This window comes from Saccopteryx bilineata, chromosome 10 (genome assembly GCF_036850765.1).
Source record: "Saccopteryx bilineata isolate mSacBil1 chromosome 10, mSacBil1_pri_phased_curated, whole genome shotgun sequence".
NCBI lineage: Eukaryota > Metazoa > Chordata > Mammalia > Chiroptera > Emballonuridae > Saccopteryx > Saccopteryx bilineata.
In genome coordinates this window covers 33,440,633-33,456,101 of record NC_089499.1, presented here as the reverse complement: position 1 = coordinate 33,456,101, position 15,469 = coordinate 33,440,633, and the positions used below count along the sequence as shown (strand labels likewise).

The window sequence follows — 15,469 nt, the reverse complement described above, 5'->3', positions numbered from 1 at the left end:
AGTGGTTGATCAAACTGGGATATAGACTATCACAAATATTTTCAGTAACAGCATCATTCACATAAAGTGATGCAAGATCTAAGCTCTGATATGTGTGAGGATAAATTCAGAACAGCTTGTTGCTTTATAGCTACACCTTGGATTTCATTACACGTGTAAAATCTTATCAGTGTGTCTACTGAGTCCTTCTGGAAATGAGCGCAGATGAGCAAACAGCCTATGAAAGAGAAGACATGGCCGAGGGCCCGGGGTTCAGCCTTTCAGTGTTCTCAGTGTTCCCGTGGAGGACAGACCCGGGCCCAAGGACAGCAGTTACCGGGAGGGAGGCTCCAGCTCCATCTAAGGAAGACTTTGCTAACAGTTAGAGCTGCTCAACAACTGAATGGACTGCTTGGTGAGGTAGAGTCACTGGAAGTGTTCAAGGTGGAAAGATCACCCTTGTAGAAGGGACTCCTGCATTTGTTAAGAGGTTAGACTTGGATGAACCTCAGGTTTCTTTCAATTCTGAGATTCTAGAAAATTCCCTCAGGGAATTCAGAAGAGAATTCCTAAAAGGAAAGAGAAAGCACACATATGTATACTTTTAGAATCCTCTTGAGTTTTTTTTTCTTTTTTTCAAAAGGTACAATAGAAAACGTAGTCTGCTGTCTTTAAAATGCATATTCATCTTCCTACCATAATAATTAGGAAGGGTCCTTTATGACTTTTTTATATTATAAAGAAAAGATGGAGGATTACATTTATAATTTCTGTAAATATTTTAGAAAAAATGCTTAAAATCTAGTAGTCAATGCCCTAGAAACTTTATAGATTTTAGGTAATATGCACAGATACAAATACATTATTCATTAAATACAACTCACATCTCTGTTTTATTATACTCTAAAATATACAGGAATCTTGATGTACTGAAAGAGTGCAAGTAGATACAGTATTCAAGCAGTCACTATTTCTATGTACATGCTCATTATTTCTTCAAAAAACCCACAAAATTATCAAATAGATCAAAATACTGTTCTGTGTTTTCACACTTTATATTCAGAAAAACCAGCTGATAATTTACAATGTCATAAAGTTTCCAGTTTTACAATACAAAAAGGATAAAATGAAAGTAGGCATCATTTTGTGAAAATTCATGGAACTTTACCCAGACCTATAAGACCCCCTACATATGTGAAATCATTTTCACTGGGAAAGTGACAGTTAAAGTAAAAACAGAACCATGTGAATTGTTATTTAAAAGCCTAATGCCAGCCTTCTCTCTCTCTCTCTTGCTGTTGATCAAAAGGCAGCCTTCCAACTTGGCCGGCAATTACTTCTTTCCCCCAAATCTGAATAGGACTTAAAAGATTTTAGTATTTTAAATCTTGCCCCATAAACAAATCACTTCCAAGAGACCTGATGGTGTTAATTTAGCAAAAACAAGGGATTTGAATCTTTACTAAATAATGACAACAAAAACTCCCCGATCCACTGTGGAGGCACAAAAGTAGTAAGTGACAAAGGTGTACCATCCAAATCAGTGATGCTGAACACCCCCAGGACCACTCAGCTGCAATAGGGTGAAAATCATCTAATTTTTGATTTTCTGAAACTTTTTTCTAGGAAAATTATTTACATTTTTCAAACAAAAATAGTTCAATTTAAATCCTAAACCATTCAAAACTGGGCAGTAATAGCCTAACCCCAATCTAGCTTGTGTCTACCTCATATGTATTTTCATGCTGACCATTCTTAGGCAGCTGGTTTTCAATTCTAATGTTATAAAACTTGGAATTTTAATTTTTTTATGTAAAAGAAAAAATGTAAAAATACATCTGCTTTCTCTCATGGTTTATACAGGATTCGAAGGCTTTCAGATGTTTTCTTAAAAAAAAAAGATTAACATTTAAAACCAAATCTCAGCTTCATTGTCAGAAATATTAAAGTTTGGTTTAGATAATGTTTCCTTTCGCCAACTCCGGCTTCCACAATATGGCATTCTACTAAAAAACCCTTAAATTATTTGGTCCTTTGGCAATTTGCTGTGCACATAATGCCTACCAAACTTTTATTGCCCGTAAATTTAGTTGTAGTTCTACTGATAACATTTAAATCTAATGTCCTTATCTCTTCTTTTATAAGAGTGTTGCTTGTGTAAGCAGATTAGGGTGCACAGTGTCCCATATTATTCCTGGCACAGCAAAACCAAATTAAGAATTCCACAAAGCAATCTGACAAAGTGTTTTCCTCTGGTCAAGTCAATTTCAAGACTCTAGAAGTTCCTTTTGCAAAACTTGCCTTTAAAATTCTTCTTCCTAATGTCATCATATTTCTTATATTCGTTCACTCTGCGATCTTTCCTCTTAGGTTGAATTTGTACGTGAATAAGAAAGTGTCTTTTTCCTGAAAAAGCACAGTTTGCAGTGTTAGTGTCAGAACTCTCTCCTTAGACCTCTGGCTCAGCCTCTTAGTAGGTCTCTGAGTCGGAGTCATTGAGCTCGTCCACGTCGGTGTACAAGTACTCCTGTTCCCCGCCAATGTTGTTGAAACTGCAATAGGAGCTAGGTTCATTCCTCATGATGGGCAAGGCTTCAAAGCTGACTGTTTTTGAGGTGTTGGTGTAACGATTAATGGCATTGAATGTCAGGGATGATAAAGGGCTACTTGATGAGACAGGCATCATGGTGGCCAAAATGAGCGCTAGGCAATCAGCCACATCCTTATTGGGAGCACAGGCCAAAGCTGGGGTATAGCCTAGAATTAAAGATAAAATTTAAAAAAATTAAACATCCTGAGACTCATTTCACTAATATAAGGAAATAAACCTAAAGGTCTTCATCTTTAGATATATTTTCAATTACTTGCCTTATTGGTTTAATTAAAATGATTCAGAAATAATAAGTAGAAAAAGAGAAAGTTCATAGAAATCTAGGCTAGGAGACCTTACAGAGTACATTATGGAAGAGGAAACCGAGGCCCAGAGATGGATGATTTCCCCAAGATCTCACCACTTATCCATATCCTTCTGAATTCATAGGAGATACTGGGATAGAATGAGGAAAAAAAGTTTCATCATCTTCCTTTAGAATGGTGGAAGACTCTTACCATTAATTTTAAGCTATGTAAGTAAGTGCTTATTACATGCTGAGAAATCTAAATGAGACAGATTCATGAATATGGCTCTGAGCAGACGCTCAAAAGAGATGTGTTGAATGGAGCAGGTGCTCAGACATGTTGAATGAGTGACACTTTGTTGTCCTTAACTTTTCTTTTAGGGTCACAATCCACTGAAGAAAAAACAGTAGATAAACTAAACAGGTGAATTTTTATAATTCAAAATAAATATTTTCTTTGTAACTGTTCCTTTCTTTGGCAGAAGAAACTGACCTTAGCCCTAAGGCACCACAACTGAATAAAAAACACTTGGCACTTTGGTTGGTGGAAGGTGCGGTTTTGAGGATCGAGCAGGAGAGATCTGGTGAGCACACCATGTGATGCCAAGTTCAGGTTATCCCACATGGAACTCAACAGCAAATGTCTTCAAGTTTGAGAGCACAGCTTCATTTGCTGTTGCACATCTAGACACAATTTTTCCTATTACTATGTGTACTCATGTTTTAGCCTTCATACACATATATGTATATGTTTTTAAGTCATTTTTTTTAATATGGCTGATCTGCCACAAAACAAACATTCATGTGACCCCACCCAGATAAAAAAAGAGAACATTATCAGCATACCAGAAGTTCACTTGTCCCCTCCCTAATCACTATCCCCTTTCTCATCCACAAAGGTAACCACTATCCTGACTCATGGTAATAATTTCTGTGCTTTCCTTTCTACTTGTATTCATAACCACCATAGTTATAGTTTTGACTTTTTAAAACCAAATATAAATGGAATCATCCAGTGTATATTACTTTATGTCTGGCCTCTTTTGTTTACCATTATGCCTGGGAGATTTTCCATGATGTTGCATGTTGCTGTAGTCAGTTTGTTTTGTTGTATATGCCATTGCGTGATTATACCATGGTTTAGCTATTCATGCTAACTATTAAGCACCTGGCTGTTTCTAGTTCTCCTATATATTTTTATCTATGCTACTAATGTAGCACTGAGAAAAAAACGGTAATATTTTCCCTTCATAAATTCTGCCCTTTTCAATGGTTAAAAGGAATAGCTAATGCCCCTGCAAGCTTGGCAGAGTGGCTGAAAGGAGCATATTTTAAAACTCTGTTTGCTCAAAGTGAGCAGGAGAGTGCTTCAGTGACACTAATACTCTCGTCTGAAGGTGCCCGCTGTCTAATGGAGCACTGTTAGACAGGCCACGGTGCATTGGGTGAAAGCGGGGTGGGGAGAGGAGAATCTTGGCATCCTACAGTCCCCTCCTCTGCACAGGATTGCTGTCAGCAGCTAAGGGGAAACGTAAGAGGAGCAAACTGCTTGAGGATAAGGGTCTATTCCCATACAAGGATAATGTATTTTGCTTTCTCCAGAAAAATCCATGGAAATATCAGTTAACTTCATTATTAAAGTGAATGAGGCACAGGATGTATTGGGCCTTTCTCTCATCTCTATGCAGACTACAGAGCCTAATTAATCAGCAGCAACTGTTGTTATTTGAGCAATTTATAACTGAATCATTAATTTGAAATTTAGAACTGATTATAAAATCAGATCAGTATTTACTGACTTGTCAACTTTAGACCATAATTGCTATTTCATACTGCAAAATGTGTTAGAAGACAGCCAGGTCACAGGTGACCTTCATTATCATCTATTATGTTATCCCTTTCTTTATAATACATAAAATCTTAAAAATGATCAGTAGAGACTTTCACATCAGGTATTGATTCAGAGCCTCACAGTGTGGTCAAATATCCCATATAGGTTACCATGTTAATTTTAGGCTTCTTGTTTTAATCTATACAGTTGCTTTATTTAGAATGTAATTTATTGAAAATGAAAGTTTCTTTTAAAGCTAGGTGAGCCTGAACTTTTCTTAGTGGGGGGTATTAACCACTTATACAGCTTTCATAACTACACATACTTATGATTACCAAGTATCGGTGTCCAACCTAGCTCTTGCTTTGGGCTCCAGATACATTTACCCAATTTCCCACTTTGAGTTTCCACTACTTTTCTCAAGTCCCTAAATGAACCTAGCTCTCCCTTCCACATTCCTGTCTTAGACCAGGACACCTCCCTCCACACAGCTCTCCAAGCCAGGTGGTATGTGACTTCTTCCCTCACTAAAGCCCCAAGGAGTCTCGTCATAAGATCTTTAGAAACATCTACCTTTTTTTGTCTCCAATGCCTCTACCTTAATTCTGGCTACCACCTTCTCTCACCTCTGACTGTTAGCTTTTTCCTAGCCTAATCTTGCACCACCCAGACTAAGTGCTATCTTCCTATTACCACCTGATCGAAGATACCCTGGCATAACTCACTATTTACAATGTTCTGTGTTTTATCTCTAAGTATGCTAATCTCTCTGATTAAAAAGTTCTCTCTCAACTTTTTACTCGTCCTTTGGATTTTGACTTAGTAATCACTTTTTGGAGGATGCTTTCGTTGAACCTACAAAAAAAGAGTGCAGAGTTTAAGCACTCTCTCACGTGCTAATAGCAGTCTAGATTTATTAAGTGTACTTTAGCACTATTGATACGGATCTCCATGTATGGAAGGGGACTATCTTATTCTACAGTGTATCTTTAGAACTTAGAGTAGTGCTTGGCACAGTCCCTCATCCAACCAGTATTCAGAGTCTCCACTAGATCTTTTAAGCACGTAGAATGTGTCAGTGAATGACACACTGACAGAGATTTCCTGCCCTCATGGGGCTTATGTTCATTCTAATGGTGGAGACACATAATTGACATAAAAACAAACTATATACAGTATGTTAGAATAACAATTTTCAACCTTTTTCATCTCACGGCATGCGTAAATGAATTACTAAATTTCTGTGGCACACCAAAAAGTATTATTTTTTGCCAATTTGAAAAAAAATAGAAAAGATATAATTTTGACTCATTCACACCGGACAGCTATTGTTATGTTGTTGGCTACTATCATTTTTTAATTTGACAATCGAAAGGAAAAAAGGTCGTGTCTCTGACTAAACAGTAAGGTATTGCATTTTTTGAAAGTTCTTGCGGCACACCAGTTGAAAACTGCTGTTAGAAGATAAGCTCGTGGGAAAAGAGAAAGGAAAAAGTAGAGCAGTTCCCAAGGACCGAGAACGCCCCGGGAGAGGGAAGCAGCAGGCTATCGTATGAACAGGGTACAGGCTTCACTGAGGAGATGACAGCTGAGCTAAGACTTGAAACAGGTGAAGGAGTCAGTCAAAGGCTGCTTAGGAACGGAGTGTCCCAGGCAGAGAAAGAGACAGAACAAGGACCACGCCATATGCAGCCCGTGGTGTGAAGGGGCTGGCGTGGCAGGATGAGAAAAGGACGAGCAGAGATGAGAGCAGACAGGTAACAGGGCAGAAAGCCAATTACATAGGGCCTTATGGAGCATAGAGCAGGGGTCCCCAAACTTTTTACACAGGCGGCCAGTTCACTGTCCCTCAGACCGTTGGAGGGCCAGACTATAAAAAAAACTATGAACAAATTCCTATGCACACTGCACAGATCTTATTTTAAAGTAAAAAAACGGGAACAAATACAATATTTAAAATAAAGAACAAGTAAATTTAAATAAACAAACTGACCAGTATTTCAGTGAGAACTATGCTCCTCTCACTGACCACCAATGAAAGAGGTGCCCCTTCCGGAAGTGTGGCGGGGGCCGGATAAATGGCCTCAGGGGGGTACATGTGGCCTGCGCCGGCCACAGTTTGGGGACCCCTGGCATAGAGGATTATAAGAACTGAGATTCAGAGAACTAGTATCATCTCACGATTTTTAAAAGGACCCAGGCCAGGGTGGCAGGAGTAGAGGAGCAGAGAGTGGCGACGCCGTGCAGGTGGATCAGCAGCACGTGCTGATGGACTGTTCACTGACTGGGTGGGAGGCAGAGGAGTTAAGGACAACTCTGTGTTTTTGTCCTGAGCAATTACAAGAATTGGAATTGTTATCAACTGTGATTAGGATGACTATGGGGACAACAGGCTTGGCAGGGGGAGGAGAGAAAAGGGCCAGCAGTTCAGCAATTATACCTCAACTTATTTTCAAAAGAAAATAAACAGAAAAAAAGAATTAGTCAGGGTACTATAATCACATCAGATATTTACTAGGACTCTCCCTCTTATCCTGCACTAAAGTGATCTGCACCCACTTACCCCAGGAACAGTGGTCAGCATAAAGGAGAATATGAAGATTATTTGGGGAAATATTGGGCACTTGCTATAGAAAACTGCAATCTTCACATTCCCAATTACTCCCTTATTCATGCATATTTTAAACTCCATGTTAAAACCCTCATTCCTTTTTTATTTTTTAAAGAGAAATCAGTTGTGCCAGATGCTGATGAGAACTACAAACTGATTCTCCACACTGGGAGGTCCCTGGTGGACCCGACACGGACAGGTCTGCAGTGGGTGTGGCAAAGGTCTGGCTGGAGGAGAGTTAACAGAATGAAAGACAAGAACTGGGCAGCCGGAGAGCCAACTCGTGAGTAATTCTGCAAAGAGGACAGAAGGACGCGGCGGTGGCTGGTAGGAGCAGTGGGATTAATGAACGACTTTTTTTTAAGATCAGAGAAATAATGTTTATACACTGATAAGAATAATCCAGGAAATTCTAATAAGAAAATCTTTATTATGGGACACAAAAGCGAAGAAATGCTGAAGTGATAGTCTTAAGCAGGCAGGAGAGGCCACAACCCAGTGCGTGAGTAGAAATAGTAGCTTTAAGTAAGAACCTGCCAATTAAGGAAGGACCTTGGATAAATATTTGTTGACAAAGCAGATTCTTTGAATATTAAGATAAAAAAAGATGGTACTGCCAAATTAAAGTTGATAAACACTAATTCTGGTATGTGATGTCACTGTTTTTAGTGATATGTGAAATTCAGTTAATCCATTAGACTTTCCTTGTCTTTATTTCCTTTGTACAAAGTACCACTCAATTTCAGCTCTCCTCTTTGACCAATAAAAAATATCCAAGTTTATTTTACTTCAAATATGAATCATCAAAAGATAAAAGCTTCTAGTAAGACACAGTTTAAGCAAAGAAAATACAGGTGGTGGCACAGTAGATAGTGTTGGCTGGGGACATGGAGCACCCAGGTTTGAAACCACAAAGTCTCTGGCTTGAGCGCGGGCTCACCAGCTTGAGCGAGGGCTCGCCGGCTTGAGCGTGGAATCATAGACATGACTCCATGGTAGCTGGCTTAAGCCCAAGGTCACTCACTGGCTTAAGCAAGGGGTCACTGGCTCTGGAGCCCCCAGTCAAGGCACATATGAGAAAGTAATCAATGAACAACTAAGGTGCCACAACAAAGAACTGATGCTTCTCATCTCTCTCCCTATCTGTCTCTCTCACTTAAAAAAGAAAATACAGAATCTACTTACCGTTTTCATCTACTGCAAGCACACTTGCTCCTTTCCCCAAAAGTTCCTGAACCACCATTGTTAGCCCGTTTCGGGCAGCCACATGCAGAGGTCTGTAGGGAAAAATTGTACGTGTATATATATGCATGTCCATACACGTGTGCACACAAGTCAAACCTTGTCCATGTGCATAAGCTTAGTTAGCACTGGGCCATATGACCAAGTTCCTGTCTTCACTAAACCCTTTTGTTAAGTTTCCTTCTAAAAGTAATGATTAAAAAGATGTTACAATTAAACTGCATTTTAAGTTGTTGTTTTAAGAAATGAGGCTGGTAAACAAGTATAATAGAACACAATAAAACCCATATATTACAAGAGCACAAATTCCAATAGACCTTGAAAACAGTTACAGGTCCCATGACTAATTTTTGGACACCAAGGGATCCAATTGATATGTGAATGCGAAAGAGTTTCATAAGATTTTCCTCTTTACCAAGTCTCAGCATAGAAGAGCAAATGGAAATTGGGACAATGGGAATACTGATCTAAGCAGTCACCTATAGGCTGGCTGCTCACATTAAGAACTTGATTCTTGGCCCTGGCCGGTTGGCTCAGTGGTAGAGCGTTGGCCTGGCATGCAGGAATCTTGGGTTCGATTCCCAGCCAGAGCACACAGGAGAAGCTTCTCCACCCCTCCCCCTCTCCTTCCTCTCTGTCTCTCTCTTCCCCTCCCGCAGCCGAGGCTCCATTGGAGCAAAGCTGGCCTGGGTGCTGAGGATGGCTCCATGGCCTCTGCCTCAGGTGCTAGAATGGCTCTGGTCGCAACAGAGCATCGCCCCCTGGTGGGCGTGCCGGGTGGATCCCAGTCGGGTGCATGCGGGAGTCTGTCTGACTGCCTCCCCGTTTCTGACTTCAGAAAAATACAAAAAAAAAAAGAAAAAAAAGAAAAAAAAAAAAGAACTTGATTCTTTCTAAAATCTATTTAGCTTACAGACACATACAAAACTTTTTACCTCATTTACTGCTAGTGTTAAATAATGTATTATGTTTCCATAAAACTCACAGAATAGTATTACTTTCCTCCATAAAATTGAACTGAGAGAAAAACATTTTCAACAGTACAGTTTCAAGTTCAAAGACTTTTTCAGTAATATGCCTTTTAATTGTTATGATTACAGAAAGAAGTTTTGTCAATTATAAACACTATGACTGAGACTGATTTCCATGGACCCATGTTAGAAAAACACCCATTAATCATTTTTATAATGATAGATCACAAGGTTTACACTAGACACAAAGTACTTACGTTTGCAAGGCTGCATTGGTTGCATTGATGAGGTTTCTATCTGTTATCTTTTCCAGTATTAACAAGGCACTAGTTTCATGACCCTAAAATTATAGAATATAACTCTTAAAAATTTGGGTACCACTAAGATAAATTTATACATTCAATATACTCTAACCCAAATCTATATAATACATATATCACCATACATATGCTATGAATTTTCTTGGCTAATCCCTTAAATATTTGTCCAAACATGTTGATGGAATGAGGTAAGGGGGTGAATGAAGCCAAGAATATTTAAGATTAGAGAGATTAAAGAAAGGTGATAATTATGTTTAGGTTTGTGCTCTAGAATTAGTTGGCTTACTGGAGACTTTCATACACTATGGTACCTAACATGTCAATACTTTTTTCCAAGAAATTTATTGCAAGTGATCATTAGAGAGGTTTGATCCCTAGCTCTGTTAATTTTAGTGAAGTGGGAAAACATTCAGTGCCGTGTTGATATTAACAGTGAAAACATCCTTAACGTGTACATACCTTGCTGCAAGCCAAATGCAGGGCGGTGTTTTTACTGTTATCTTGCAAAGTCAGATCTGCACTAGCGCTGCTAACCAGCATCTCTGGGAGGGAAAATTGCATCAATTCTTATTTTTATGAACATATACCTTAGATTACTACCAACTCACTGTAGAGAAATGAAGACACAAAGCAAAAATATACCTCTAGCAAAAACTTCAGTGCAAGAAAAATACTGTAATATAAAACATACATATTATATTAATAGTCTTACTGTTGTGGAAGTCAAAGACACTAACAGCTATTAACATTTATTTTGTGAATGCTAACTAAATTTCAAATACTGTTCTAAGTGCTCTGGATAATAATAATGTATCTAATTCTCACAACAACCCTACAAAGTAGGTACTGGTATTTTTCTCACTTTATAAATTAAAAAACTAAGTCATAAGGTCACTTAGCTGGCAGATCTAGGTCTGAATGACATCAGTCACCCTGACCCTGGAGCCAGTGCTCTGCACCACTGTCTCACACTGCCTTGCTGAAGTAGACTATTCAGTAAATAAGGGCAAATAAAAACACTATGACCTTAAATAAAAATGTGGGTTGTAAGCAGGTAAAAGGTTTTAAATCTCAGGAGTGGTGGGATAACTAGAAGAAAATTTGTTGAACTAGATTCCGAATGCTTGGGAGTAAGTTCTACACAAGCAATATACATACTCAGAATAATAAAAGCCTTAATCAGTTTCTTTACCAACTGTGTTTGTCTGTCCGTTTTCTGCAGCCATCATGAGAGGTGTTTTCCCAGAACAGTCCACAGAATTGACTTGAGCGTTATGACTGAGCAGCAGCTGTAAACATTCCACATGGTCTGTAAAGGCAGCTGCATGGAGGGAAGTTCTGCAGAGAGAATACAGAGACAGGGAACGATTTGACTAAATCTATATGTCACATACTCTAAAAATATTCTTCCTTAATTTATGGCAAGTAGTTTTCAAGGTTTACGAATTAGGTTATAAAAGCATGCCAAGACACAAATAGGATTAGTGGGGTTTACTAATCTCTGCCACAAAAATATGTATTTCTGATATGAAAAAGCCTTAATTAATTTAATGTAATTAAGGATAAATTATAAAATTGCTAAAATGTTATATCACTAAAGAAAATTTTGAAATAAATAAATTGACCCAAATAATGCCATCTATTACAACTGTTGGGCTCTCTCCCAGTGTTTATTTCCATTTAGAAAAATGTTAACTTTATTAAAACAATAGTCATAGGGTAACAAACATACTTCTTAAAAAAAAGGGGGGAAATATTTACATTTTACAATTAAAAAAAAAGGAAGATTGGCTAAAAATCCTAATAGAAACATCTTTTATCATGAGAACATAATTAATGTTTTATAGCACTTTATACTTGCAGATATAAAAATCAACTTTTAATTAATAATGGTTTTTCCTATGAAAAGTAAAACAAGTTCCTACACAGCTGAATCCCTACCTTCCTTTTGAATCTGTGGCGTTCACAATGCTGACACCCAACGTATCAATTAACATCTCAGCAGCACCTTCATTGTCATTTATCCTGTGTAAGGCAATGGGGGGTCACTCACAGCAGCGGTGTATTTCTTAAACAGTCAAACCAAACTTGATTCATTCTACCTTTACTTACACAGCGCAATGCAATGGACTAAAAGCATTTCCTTCCATTTTCTGGAAAACCTCCTGTTCTAAAAGAAGTTCTACACATGTCTCGTGACCTAAATAAGTAAATGAGAATCAGATATTGAAATCTCCCTGAAATAATGAAGTGCCCATATACACCCACACATCCTTACACAAGTAAGAAAAAGCTTCCTGCCTGACCAGGCGGTGGCACAGTGGATAGAGCATCGGACTGGGATGCGGAAGGACCCAGGTTCGAGACCCCGAGGTTTCCAGCTGGATTGCGGGCTCATCTGGTTTAAGCAAAAGCTCACCAGCTTGGACCCAAGGTCGCTGGCTCAAGCAAGGGGTTACTTGGTCTGCTGAAGGCCCGCGGTCAAGGCACATATGAGAAAGCAGTCAATTAACAACTAAGGTGTCGCAATGTGCAACAAAAAACTAATGATTGATGCTTCTCACCTCTCCGTTCCTATCTGTCTGTCCCTGTCTATCTCTCTCTCTGACTCCCTCTCTCTGTTAAAAAAAAAAAAAAGAAAAAGCTTCCCATGGATTATAGTAACTAGTCTACTGAACCTGTTAACTATCACATCTTTAGGAGAACAACCTCAAGACCTGAAGTACAGTGGCTTCTTATGATAATTTTATTGGGAATTTATTATTGACACAGCAAATACTCATTTTGTCGGGGGAAAAATTAGCCTCATCTTTTTTCCATAATGGCCAGTTAGTTATTTGATCATTATTTTTTAAAAGTCATATTTATACAGCATAACTTTCAAAATATCCACTTGTACATGATTAATTTCAAAATTTAAATATTTTCTGACCATAGTAATGAGCTAATGGTAAAACAGCAAATACTATATAAATGCCTAGAGAAGAAGTAAATATCCCGTGTGTCACCACCCCCATTTATCCAGTTTTACTCTCTAGGCTGTTGTAACCACTCTTACCTTAACTGTTCCAGAAAATTTCTAGGCATATACAACTGCATACACACAAACACATACTTCCTTTTTTATCTTTACATAAATGGGATGTTTAGTTCTGCAACTTGTTTTGTACTTAATGTTTTTATTAACTGTATACAGTATATCTTTCTATAATAGTCTATATAGAAATCTTATTCTTAAATGTTCAGAAGAACTCCATAGTATCAAAATGTATAATAAATTATTTCATCTCTATTATGGTTTTTGAGGTGATGGCTAGTTTGTTTTTTTCTGGGACTTAATCAACAATGTTATAATAAAGCATTCCAATACTTTTAAAAACCAAAACCAAGTATTATTATATAACAATTTCTTAGAAAGGATATTGGTGATTTAAAGGACAAATACAGTAAGTATATTGATTACTGAAAGATATCAGACTAATTTTTTGTTTTTTGTTTTTTTGACAGAGAGTCAGAGAGAGAGACAAAGATAAACAGACAGGAAGGGAGAGAGATGAGAAGCATCAGTTCTTCGTTGTGGCACCTTAGTTGTTAAACGACTGCTTTCTCATATGTGCCTTGATTGGGGGGCTCCAGCAGAGCAAGTGACCCCTTGCTCAAGCCAGTTACCTTGGGCTCCAGCCAGTGACCTTGATGTTGGGCTTCATGCCAGAGACCATGGGGTCATGTCTGTGATCCGACACTCAAGCCAGCAACCCCGCACTCAAGTTGGCGAGTGCGCCCTTAAGCTGGTGAGCCCGCACTCAAGCTGGCGACCTTGGGGTTTCAAACCTGTGTCCTCCACATCCCAGACCAACACTCTATCCAAAGCACTACTGCCTGGTCAGGCCAGACCACAGTTTTTAATAGCAATTTTGAAAATAGGGAAACACCCACACCTTAGATTTTCTTAACCTAATTGTCAAAGCCAGGGTTTTAGTAAAAATACCCTAATTGCTGTACTAATTACTGCAAATGAAATGTTTTCTTTTATTTCATTAGCCACCTGGTGTCTTATTAAAGATAAATTAGATTCTTACAGAGCCTTTTTATTTCCATGGCTTAATATTTGGTTAACATAGTAATGCTAGATTTTTTTCTATTTAAATTTCTCTAACATTCTTAAGCAATAGCTCAATTTGTCTTTATCTCATAATTGTTTTTATCAGAAAAAGAAACTAAGTTTTAGGAAACCTTAGTATTCCATCTTGGGTCAGTTCCACTTTTGGTTTGTTGTTTTTTGGTTACCACTACTGGGGATAGGGTAGGGGATGCTACTGACATCAAGGTGGTATAATATAAGCCAGGGATGCTGCTAAACATCTTGCAATGCACACGCCAGTCTCTTATAACAAAGAATTACCTGGACCAAAATGTCAGTAAGTGCTGAGGCTGAGAAACCCTACTTCTCTCTCCAAATGTTAACTCATCACCAAAAGTTAACCATGGAAAGTCATCCAATGTTGATTTAAGAGTCTCTTATTTTTCTGCTATACCAGTTCTCACGATGTGGTCTGGGAAAGCCTGGGGTGATATCACAAACTAGTCTTTTGTGAAACTAGCCACTAAAGAACTTGCCACTCTTCAGTAAATTATTTTTTGTTTTGGTAAATAGTTATTTTTCATAAAAATGTTATTAACATGTAATATATTTACTACTTTAAAATACATTAATATTGGGTCATCTCAAGCTGAAAAATTCATTACTTGTCTCCTAGTTTATGAAAGTGATAAAGTTGGTCTCTTTATGTTTCAGGGATACTCTGATGATGCTTAACATTTCATAAATATTGAGAAATTTTTAAAAGAAATGTGAGATAATGTTAAGTGCTCTTAAGTTCTGTAATTGAATGACTACATAAACTGAAAATCTGAACTTGAATATTTAGCATGTATAACCAGTTCTCTTCTAAAACTTTGCCATCATTCCATTCCAAGTTTGAGAGAAACATTGTTTTCTGTTCTGTTGGAGTGCTTCCAATTTTCTTTTCAGCTGTACAATAATTACCAAAGTAAAACCATTTTATATATTCTATTCTCAGAATGCCAAATTATAAAATACGCTTGTGGCTATAAATATGGTATTAATTTTAGACTGTCTGTGTAGTCTCTTATTGCATATAGCCAACACACGTCTAATTTCTTCCAGTTCAATTCAGAATCATCATAATTCTACTACAGTCTGGAAATTAGACACATCTGTTATGATCTTTAAATGGAAACCAGGCAAGTAGTTCATGCACAATTTTCTTTTTTGTACACACCACGCTTAGAGAGTCTAAGTTCAGTAGTGACAGAATAGAAACTCCCTTCAGGGAAACAGTGTTCTGCATAAAACCTGGTAAGAAATGTTATAATCGATACCAACTCCCCAAGGACAGTTACAGCAGTATGTTTACAACTAAATGCTTTCAACTCGAGGAAAAATACCTTATTGTGTAGTTCTTCCAATGGTCATACCTTACTGATACATTAAAAAAATTCAAGCAATAAAAGTTTGCTTCAAAATAGTTTTATCTCACTGATTTCTTAAATAAACAAAATTCACATTTGTGGATATTTTCCCACTATATTACATG

General features: G+C 37.8%; 1 protein-coding gene across 8 annotated transcripts in view; it reads right to left on the bottom strand.

Moving 5' to 3' along the window:
* Window positions 1–1,031: 1,031 nt before the first annotated feature.
* The window catches only part of ANKRD28 (ankyrin repeat domain 28), a 179,095-nt gene continuing 164,657 nt past the window's right edge, over window positions 1,032–15,469 (bottom strand). For all 8 annotated transcript variants that reach the window (XM_066244376.1, XM_066244375.1, XM_066244379.1 and 5 more), the window contains 7 exons: window positions 11,964–12,051; window positions 11,793–11,876; window positions 11,044–11,189; window positions 10,311–10,393; window positions 9,789–9,871; window positions 8,504–8,595; window positions 1,032–2,736 (listed from right to left, as the gene is read on the bottom strand). In XM_066244376.1, the coding sequence (XP_066100473.1) occupies window positions 2,450–2,736; window positions 8,504–8,595; window positions 9,789–9,871; window positions 10,311–10,393; window positions 11,044–11,189; window positions 11,793–11,876; window positions 11,964–12,051 (863 nt within the window). In that variant the 3' untranslated portion in view covers window positions 1,032–2,449. The remainder of the gene's footprint in view (window positions 2,737–8,503; window positions 8,596–9,788; window positions 9,872–10,310; window positions 10,394–11,043; window positions 11,190–11,792; window positions 11,877–11,963; window positions 12,052–15,469) is intronic.